The sequence below is a fragment of the Pectinophora gossypiella genome, chromosome 7, assembly GCF_024362695.1.
Source record: "Pectinophora gossypiella chromosome 7, ilPecGoss1.1, whole genome shotgun sequence".
In the NCBI taxonomy this organism is placed as follows: Eukaryota; Metazoa; Arthropoda; class Insecta; order Lepidoptera; family Gelechiidae; genus Pectinophora; species Pectinophora gossypiella.
In genome coordinates, this window is record NC_065410.1 from 16,648,228 (window position 1) to 16,658,221 (window position 9,994).

The 9,994-nt window shown below is 37.7% G+C and overlaps 1 protein-coding gene across 1 annotated transcript; it reads left to right on the forward strand.

Annotated features, from left to right (window-relative positions):
- Nucleotides 1-350: 350 nt before the first annotated feature.
- On the forward strand, nucleotides 351-9,691 carry LOC126368438 (protein mothers against dpp). Its single transcript, XM_050012441.1, has 3 exons — nucleotides 351-806; nucleotides 5,661-5,822; nucleotides 6,311-9,691. Exons 1-3 carry the CDS (start codon nucleotides 699-701, stop codon nucleotides 7,307-7,309), a joined length of 1,269 nt encoding a protein of 422 aa, XP_049868398.1. The 5' UTR covers nucleotides 351-698; the 3' UTR covers nucleotides 7,310-9,691.
- The last annotated feature ends 303 nt before the right edge of the window (nucleotides 9,692-9,994 follow it).

Genomic DNA, 9,994 nt, shown 5'->3' on the forward strand with positions numbered 1-9,994 from the left:
CGTATTTATTGAGCAATATAGATCAATACAAATTATGACGTATGCGACACGTTTCTATTCGTTTAATAGGTTCCATAAAATTACAAATAAAACGCATATACCGTTTCGTTCTACGCATTTACTGAATATCTCAAAGTAAATAAATTCGCCACAAATTCATTTTGTATTGTTCTTAAATTAATATTTTAGTGCAAATCTAAAAATATGATAAACTCTTATATTTAACAAATTTAATTGATATTTATTTTATGCAAAAATCATGAAAAAATATATCTTTCTAGTGTTCTAAATTCATCTGTATCAGAAACCGAAACCTTTTACTTTTTTAAATTTTTAGTCTGTGGGATGAATGGAGGCATTTGACAAACGTTTTATTTTCATTTCTCGATTCTCAACAGTTTTTCCTTCTTGAACCTGAGTAATTATTGTGAAATCGTTTTTATATTTGTTATTTACGTGTGCGACTGTTGCAGTACTTTAGAGGTCAAGTTTAGGGGACGTTTTGGTATTGTGGTGATTGAATGGACGCTGTCACGCTAATCACTATTTTGTGTTCATAATTGGATCATAAGCGTCGTGGGGAATACCAAGTGGTGATCGATGGCGGATTGATTGCTTCCGTGGGGTGATTGTGTCGAGGCCCGCGCTCCCGCCGCCTTTCGCGGGTGTGTAATCGAGTAGCCGTCTGTTGCTGCATCATGGACACCGACGATGGGGAGTCGTCCAGCAGTGGACCTATGTCCAGTCTCAACAGCCTATTTTCATTTACAAGCCCCGCTGTGAAGAAACTCCTCGGCTGGAAACAGGTACGATAACATTTAATGTGAACTAACTAGAGTATCACTCTCCTATGTAGGTACTTCGTTACGTGTTGTTTACTGTTTGAATAGAATAAACACTGTTGTTGTTTATTTCCAATATCTACAACTTGTTTATATGCTTGGAATCATAGAAATTTACTGGTAGTTTTATATTTGTTGCTTCTACTGTAACTTACTTTGTCAGCATGTTGCTTTATTCATTAGATTGTCTATTTTTAACATTTAGGCCTTTAAAGTCGTAAGGCCGTTGCTTAACTGTTGTGTATGGAAATCTTGACCTTAGAAGGTTTAAACCAATAAAACGTTACAACTGCTAAACATATGTTTTTACATTTATTTCTGGTCAAGAAGTCAACGCTATAAGTCATGTCAAAAGCAATAAACCTATACGTCGAAGTCAAAAAAGGTTTTGTCTCTACTGCTGTCTCTCACTTGATTGGAGTAAGAATTGTACCTTCTGATAAGTAGGTATATAGGCAGTATACTACATAAGGTAGGTATTTCAAGCTGTAAGTATATAGGCAGTATACATAAGCTATTTCAAGATTTATATACATAATGTATAGCTAGCGACAATCTCTGCAGCTGCAGTGGTACAACATAGCATCACACCTGTACCAGTGAAGGTGTAGACAGAGATGTGTCGTGCACCCACTCACCCACAATGTTAAAGTTCCATGTGGTGAGCTATTATCATTAACCATACCATTGAATTGTGCCCACAAGTCTTGGAAAGCATATGATAACAATTATCTATGTTCCAAATATGAATTTACATTCATAAGATGATCGAAGTACCCACCTAAGTTCTTTACTGTGCTATCCTATAGCCTTCTTGGGAGAATGCAAATCATATCTGTTAAAATCAAATATACCTATCTAGTTACATTCAAAAATAGTTACACTTTGAATAGTCATTTTTTGCTTAACAAATGTCTCATCTACCTAAACCCACTTCTTACAACCTGTTTATTGGCCCTAGATATATAGAGGTTTCATTCAGCCTATTAGCCTGTTTTGGCAACTTTAATCTATTGAGGATTACAAAAGCAGTATATAAAGCGAAGGTTGGTGGTCAGCCCTAGGCAGAGGAAGATCTAGAAGGACATACATTGACCAAATTGGAGATGTCCTTAGAATAGGTTCAGTATGATTGACTCTGAACCGATTGATGAATGTGGTGGAAGCAAGAGAAGTGTGTCAGGACCAAAGCAAATGGAATTCCATCATTTCTGCTGACCCTGCTGGTGGGAAATAGGCGTGAGGTTTAATATGTATGACTAATAGTTTTAGGATACGGATGTAAGTGGTGGAGTTGGACATCTTCCAACCTTCCCTTCCTCTTCCTAGGCGCGCATACCATATGATGTTAATCTATTGAAATCTATCTACAAGAACCATTGTCATAAATTGCCATTGGCCCCGATTCCTGCAGACACCGCCTAATTTTATTTTAGGTTATATCCGTCATTTTCGTATCCGTCGAAAAGGAAAGGGACGGATGATTCACAGCTCTTAATTTTAGGAAGAATGAGTAAATTAATGTGTCGGGTTATTGACTGACGTAAAATTTTTAGACGGTTGGTTTAGATTTGTGCTTAAAATTGACGTGTGTTCCATAAATTTTATGCTTGTCGATTACCCGTCCCTTTCCTTTTCGGTGGATAAAAAAAGGACAGATATAACTTAAAATAAAATTAGATGGTATTTACAGGAATTAGCACCATTACCTACCTAGTTTAATATCAGTTAATAATTATTAACTACTTATTTACCTATTACATCCAGGAAATTGGAGAGGTTAAAGTACATAAAAGGCATTATGTACTCTAGTCAATAAAAATACCTTCAAGTTATTATTGATATATGAGTCAGTGCATTAGTACACTCAAACCAATTCTGGGAATGCTGATTCATAAAAAGTTGTTTACTATGATTTGTTTTTTGCCACTACCTGCAATTGAGCGTCGTTGTCGGAGATACCGGGCGGTGTCGAACGACATCGCCAAATTTTGCCTGATGACTATTTCTCTGTCCAATAACGAAAGGTAGGGTCGTCCGGTATCACCCAATATGTCCTGTGACACATGTCGCGCCATTATAAGTAACAACTTGTACTTACATAATGTCGTACGGCATCTTGCTGTGGGGTCATGCTGCAGATATGAACAGCATTTTTGTTCTGCAAAAGCGAGCCATTCGGGCGATTTACAAATTGGGACCCAAGATGTCACTTAGAAATAAATTTAAAGAAATTAATATTTTAACTTTGGCATCACAATATATCTTTGAAAACTTAATATATGTAAAAAAACATATAGGATTATTTGCAAAAAATAGCGATCGGCACATTGTTAATACCAGGAACAAAAATAAACTTGCTTTACAAGTCAGTCGATTACATAAGATTACTAAATCTTTTAAGGGGCAATGTATACGTTTTTACAATAAGATTCCCATTGACATTCAGAATTTGCCTTTCAACTGTTTTAAGACAGTAGTTAAACAAAAACTTTACAAAAAAGGTTATTATAAAGTTAGTGATTATTTAGAAGATATGAATGCATGGGATTAACTGTCTGAGAACTGATATTAGGCAGCTAAATTACTCAATTGTATACCAATATTTTATGTTTAATGTTTATTTTTATTTTTTTAAAGAACGTCTAGGGCCCTGTGCCGAGGTTTTTCTTGCAGCTTCTTTTCCCCGGCTATACAGGTTGTGAGAAGCTGCAGTAGTTTTAGGCGGATGAGACGTTCGTTATGTAAAATTGACGATTCAAAGTGTAACTATGTTACCTACTGAATAAAGATATTTTTGAATTTGAATTTGAATTTACACGTGTAATAGTCATACATACATAAACTCACGCCCCTATTCTATGTTGGGGTGAGCTGCTTATGCTGTTTAGTATCTAAACCATCCGATGTGCCCGGTGAGACATGTCGCGCGACAATAAATGTCGCCTAGTGCTCGCGACGCTTTATTTACTCTTGTACAGCCATGAGCAATATAATGTACCCACTTTAGGACTTTGTCACACTAACATATTTGACATTTAGTGAGACTTACAGTTCAATTTGTCAAAAAAGTTAATGTGACATGCAACCAAAGTGTATTTCATATTAATGCTCGTGACCGTACTTGCACGTGTAGTAGTCATACATACATAAACTCACGCCCCTATTCTGTGTTGGGGTGGGCAGCTTATGCTGTCTAGTATCTAAGCAGAGTATATTTATGTACCTACGTAGATAAATAAATGTCATTCTTGTATTGGTCAAATTCTGCAATGTAATTTGTCGCGTCACTTGAGCCATAATATGGCAGTTAAATTTAACTGACTATGGTGTAGCAAAAAGGGTTATGGGTTTCACCGTAATTTATGTAGTCTGTCCTAAGAGCTTCTTTTCCCTGGCTATACAGGTGGTGAGAAGCTGCAGTAGTTTTAGGCGGATGAGGCGTTCGTTATGTAAAAATTGACCATTCAAAGTGTAACTATGTTACCTACTGAATAAAAATATTTTTGAATTTGAATTTGAATTTGAATTCGATTACCGCGGCATACGCCCACAGCAGCGCACGGCTATCTCCTAAACATAAACAGAAGAAATATCGAAAAATATTTTTTTCTTCGTGTGCGTTTTTTCCGTAGTCGGGTTTTACTTTCTGAACTACATATATTGCGAACAAAAATGTGGTTGGTAATAATATTATTTTTATTAATTCCTACAAAGTTGTAAACATTTCTAGAGAAATCACCTATGGGAAAACCTACTTGCAATGTGTTTTATCTGTTTCCTGTTACTCTACGTTGATAGCAGAACAGGTGTGGCTATAAGAATTGTGGTTGTAACTTACTGGTAAACAACCATTTATATTTTTATATAAAATGCAGGTAAAAAGTTTAGTAATTTCTGTATCTACTCTGAATCGGCGTGCGTGTATGAAACAATTGATGAATGTGGAGGAAGCAAGAGAAGTATTTCAGGATCAAAGCAAATAGAATTCCATAGTCTCTGCTTATTAATATTGGGAAATAGGCCTAAGTTTATGTATGATGTATGTACAAAAATTTTATATTAAATACAACACATAGGTACAATAATATGGAATAGACAATAAAACAACACACAATAAACAATTTTTACACCTCATTCAAGACCAAGACAATAATACTTATAATTAAAGAGTAATTATTTTATAGTTATTAGTTATAATAAGTAGTTCAAAAAATTATGAACAAAATGTTCAGTTACCAATAATAATACCTAAATTGTTTATAAATGATTTAGAAGAAGTAATTACAATATGAAATGTACCTAATTTAATAAGGAAATGATATCTAATTATCATTAAGACAGATTATAATCATCATCATCATTACTCTCTAGCAGTTAACAAACAAAACAAACTATGCTTAAAGAATAACACTACATATAGAACGGCAACTCTTCGCTCCCCACCAGCGGCTGAGCTAGGTTTACCTCACCCCCTCTATACAACAGAAAAAATAATGTTGTAGTGTCGTATCAAGTCTTCGTAATAACTTTGGAATGTAATGTCCAATTTTAATAATTCAAAAGTAATCAACAACTATTTAAACAATCTTGAATACGAAATGGTTTATTTGAATAAGGATTAGTACGAAGGTGTGGATAACTTGGTCTGATTTTAGTCGGCAATTAAGTTAACTTTTAAAATGTAAAAAATTAGTTCTAGTGACATACCTAACTACAATAGTTGCTCATATGTTATTACGAGGTTTTTTGTAGATTTTGACATGTTTTGTAATATTGTAGGACTTTTTTTAAACTTATCCAAATAATAACTTCCAGGGTGATGAAGAAGAAAAATGGGCGGAGAAAGCAGTGGACAGTTTGGTGAAGAAGCTGAAGAAAAGAAAGGGGGCAATTGAGGAGCTCGAGAGGGCTCTGTCGTGCCCTGGCACGCCGTCCAAGTGTGTCACCATACCTCGGTCACTCGACGGCCGACTGCAGGTTTGTTGGCAACATACTGTACTTCAATGGTTTTTAATAATTTGTATCTTTGAACAAACTTGAGAGCCGTGGTAGCCCAGTGTGAGATGACAGGTTCACATCCCAAGACAGGCCTAAATCAATGATTTTTTGAATTTGTTTTCGAATTCGTATTTGGATCTTACATGTTTATCATGTGCTCTGCGCTGAAGGAAAACATCGTGAGGAAACCCACATACCTACCTGAGAAATGTGTTTTTCAGAAGTATGTGATTTAACCTGTAATTGGGCTGGTTGTCCCTTCGAGTTGAAAGGTTAGACAGGCAGTTGCTTCTGTAAAAAACTGGACTTGTCAAATATTCAGGTTTGGTAAGCGGACTTTGTGGAAAACACACATACATATTTTCGAGAAGTAGCATTAAAAAATGTATAATAATATGTTGTTATGTTTATTAACTAAACTTGAATTGACTTTCTGTGTAATCCTCAAGCTAATGTAAACGTTGCAGGTATCCCACCGCAAAGGCCTCCCGCACGTGATCTACTGCCGCGTGTGGCGCTGGCCGGACCTTCAGAGTCACCACGAGCTCAAACCGCTGGAGATATGCCAGTACCCCTTCAGCGCCAAGCAGAAGGAGGTATGCATCAACCCTTACCACTACAAACGAGTCGAGAGCCCAGTTCTACCACCGGTCTTGGTACCACGGCATTCAGAGTTCGCGCCTGGACATTCCCTGCTACCGTTCCAAAGGCAAACGGAACCCGCTATGCCTCATAATGTATCGTACTCCGGATCAGGGTTCCCCCCATCAGCCAGTTCAGAGCTCCCCGACACCCCTCCCCCCGCGGATTCCCCCCCGTCAGACGACACGGAACCTCCAGGAGAAGTTGCTCCAGTCTCCTACCAAGAGCCCTTATACTGGGCCTCCGTCGCCTACTACGAACTCAACTGCCGAGTCGGCGAAGTGTTCCACTGCAACTCCCATTCTGTGGTCGTCGACGGGTTCACTGACCCCTCCAACAACAGCGACAGATTTTGCCTCGGTCAGCTGAGTAATGTAAACAGGAACTCCACGATAGAGAACACCAGACGTCACATAGGGAAGGGGGTGCATTTATACTACGTCGGTGGTGAGGTGTACGCAGAGTGCTTGTCTGACGCCGCGATATTCGTGCAGAGTCGCAACTGCAACCACCATCACGGGTTCCATCCGTCGACGGTGTGCAAGATACCGCCGGGTTGCTCGTTGAAGATATTCAACAACAGAGAGTTCGCTCAGCTGCTGTCACAGAGCGTGAACCATGGGTTCGAGGCGGTGTACGAGCTGACGAAGATGTGTACCATTCGGATGTCGTTCGTGAAGGGGTGGGGGGCCGAGTACCACCGGCAGGACGTGACGTCCACCCCCTGCTGGATAGAGATCCACCTGCACGGCCCGCTGCAGTGGCTCGACAAAGTCCTCACTCAGATGGGCTCGCCGCACAACGCCATCTCCTCAGTGTCTTAGCCTCGCCCGCATGTATTCCACAAACCTGGTATTACTTTCAATCTCACAACATTTTTTTTTATTGCATTTTTCTCGTGTTTTATTAAAATTAAACTTATACTTTCATATCGATTCGTTCACGATTGTTGATGGATTTTGTTTTTATAGCACTCACCTGTGCTTAGGGAAACTCACAAAGGGGAAATTAAATCGAAAAAAATCGGACTCAGACGAGACTTGAACCTGCAGCTCTTGTCAAGCCACATTACACCACGGGGTCCTCCTCCTATCCATGCGAATTTCTTCGATTTGTGTCGTCATTAAGCCGACGCCAATATATCTAGAATATTGAGTAAACATAAACTGCCTATATACGTCCCACTGCTGGGCACAGGCCTCCCCTCAATCAACCGGAGGGGGTATGGAGCATACTCCACCACGCTGCTCCACTGCGGGTTGGTGGAGGTGTTTTTACGGCTAATAGCCGGGACCAACGGCAATACGGCGGGAGAATATTGAGTACTATTTTTTTTTGCTTGACAAGAGTTGTGGTTTCAAGTCCCGTCCGAGTCATATTTTTTTTTTTCAATTTAATTTTCTCTCTGTGACGATTGTTGATGTTGGAGTTTCTGTATATTGTCTGGCGATTATGTTATGTTCGATATTTCCATGCCGTATATTATCAATGAATACAAAAGCGCTTGTGCAATGCCCCAAGAGCTAGAATTACAAAATTGATTTCAATATGCAGCTCAAATGAAGTGTCCAATTAAAAAAAATGTAAGACGTCATTTTTTAAGTGTAATTGTAACGTTTAAAGACATAATTAAGTTATACTCGTGAATGTATATGACAAGGTAAAAGATATTATTGTTGTAAATATGCTTTCGTGAAATGTATGAAAACTTCGGATTCTAAAGAATATTCTACAAAAATCGTGTCTAATCTAATTGAAATATTTTGATCTATGATATTATATTTGTAGACGGAAATATATGTTAAGACATAAATCGATAATTTCATATAAATAGATTATGTGTTAGGAGCTTAGTTATTGATCAATGCAATTTTATTTTAAAACTAACAAAAATGATTGTGGCCTAAACATAGAAAACTCGTAGCCAAATCTGTTCTAAAAATGTGATTAATGAAGTGTTTAGAGTCGACAAATACTTTCGATAACCGTTGGTGCCAATTTCGATAACAAAATTAACAAACTAATTAGTTTTCTTATTTACACAGTTTATGGTTTATACATAGGTCGTGATAAAGCAACAAAATATAATATTTTAAGGCCACAGTCACTTTAAATTAGAGGATTAAGGTATATGTGTTCTATCTATGTAGTTTATTTTTAAGAATAGGCTTACGTCTGGTCCCAAAAGACCGATTTTGATGAAAAATAACAATTTAAAACCGCTAACACAACGTAGGAAGCGATAGTAATGGGGTACCTTAGGAGTAAAAGATAAGATTTGTGCCATCATGGTAATTTTGATTGATTTTTCAAAGATTTTTTTTAATTATAAATTTTTCTTTAAATAATAACAGAACAATGACTGGAGTCGTGCGTGGAAGTGTATAAATAAACAAATTAATGTTTGCGTGCTTAGATAAAGGAAGGGGGGAGGTATGTTTATGCTTACATGACTGTTATCACCATAAATTTTGGCGCTACGGCCACGGATCGGACACTCCATATAAATATCTCGTTTTTACCATTTACCACCTAACGTTTAAGTGCGAGTGAGACAGACAGTCCGCGCGCGCTGCCTTACTCCCTAAAGGCATACGATGAAGTGAGACCCAGCTGGTAAATCTAGCTCGGCACCAATATAAATGGGACGGAGTGTCCGTTCTATACGTAGCATTATTCTTTAATCTATGCTAAAGCAGCTAAAATAATTCTATTTGGCGATTTAAGAGTCCTCAAGGCCTCATATACCTAGCCGCCTAGCGTGAGACTTAGATTGGCGACTTGAACTCGTACGATAACGCTGTGTGAACGCTTCTCTACATCACCATATGTTTGAATTTATCGCTCCGCCGCGTCTAAATGACACTAGTTTTCTCTGGTATGGACAATATTTCCAAGGGCCATGTTTAGTAACTTACCTCCCCTTTTTTCTAAGTTTGTATGGATAATTGAAAATACAATGTGTCTTAAACCAAATTGGGACATGTACAGGAAAATATGAAATTGATCTCAAATATAATTGATTAAGATTGCGTTTAGTTCCTCTCTGAGTGACTGTTGCGTGTCCCAGCCTTACTTAGTGCAATTGTTGCATAAAGTATATTTTTAATATAAAAATGTATAAACTATTGATTGTCAGAAAAAATATATTTCGAATAAAGTACGTTACTTACAATAAAAGCCAAATAGGACACAAAATCTTCTATTTCTTAAGTGGAGTCGCTATTACATTTTTTTCTTCAAAACAAAAAACTCTTGAAAGCTGTCGTTTGTCCAGGACTCCTTTAACCTGTTGGGTGCCTTCGACACATTAGACTGATGTAGCCCCCTATGACTAACAAAAAAGCTATTTTGTTAAATTGAGCGCAAAATAAGCATGATTCTTGATTTATTAGTTTTATCGGTGATTAAAATATCGACAAATGAAGCGAGGGAGCCCGCATAGATCGCGAGGCCCTGGAAAGAGGGCCTGTCTATGTCCTCTTCCAACATGTTGGAATATGATTGCG

Coding starts and splice junctions, on each gene's coding strand:
- LOC126368438 (XM_050012441.1), top strand. CDS start 699: ATGGACACCGACGATGGGGAGTCGTCCAGCAGTGGACCTATGTCCAGT. Junction 807..5,660: donor AACTCCTCGGCTGGAAACAG/GTACGATAACAT, acceptor AATAACTTCCAG/GGTGATGAAGAAGAAAAATG. Junction 5,823..6,310: donor CACTCGACGGCCGACTGCAG/GTTTGTTGGCAA, acceptor TAAACGTTGCAG/GTATCCCACCGCAAAGGCCT.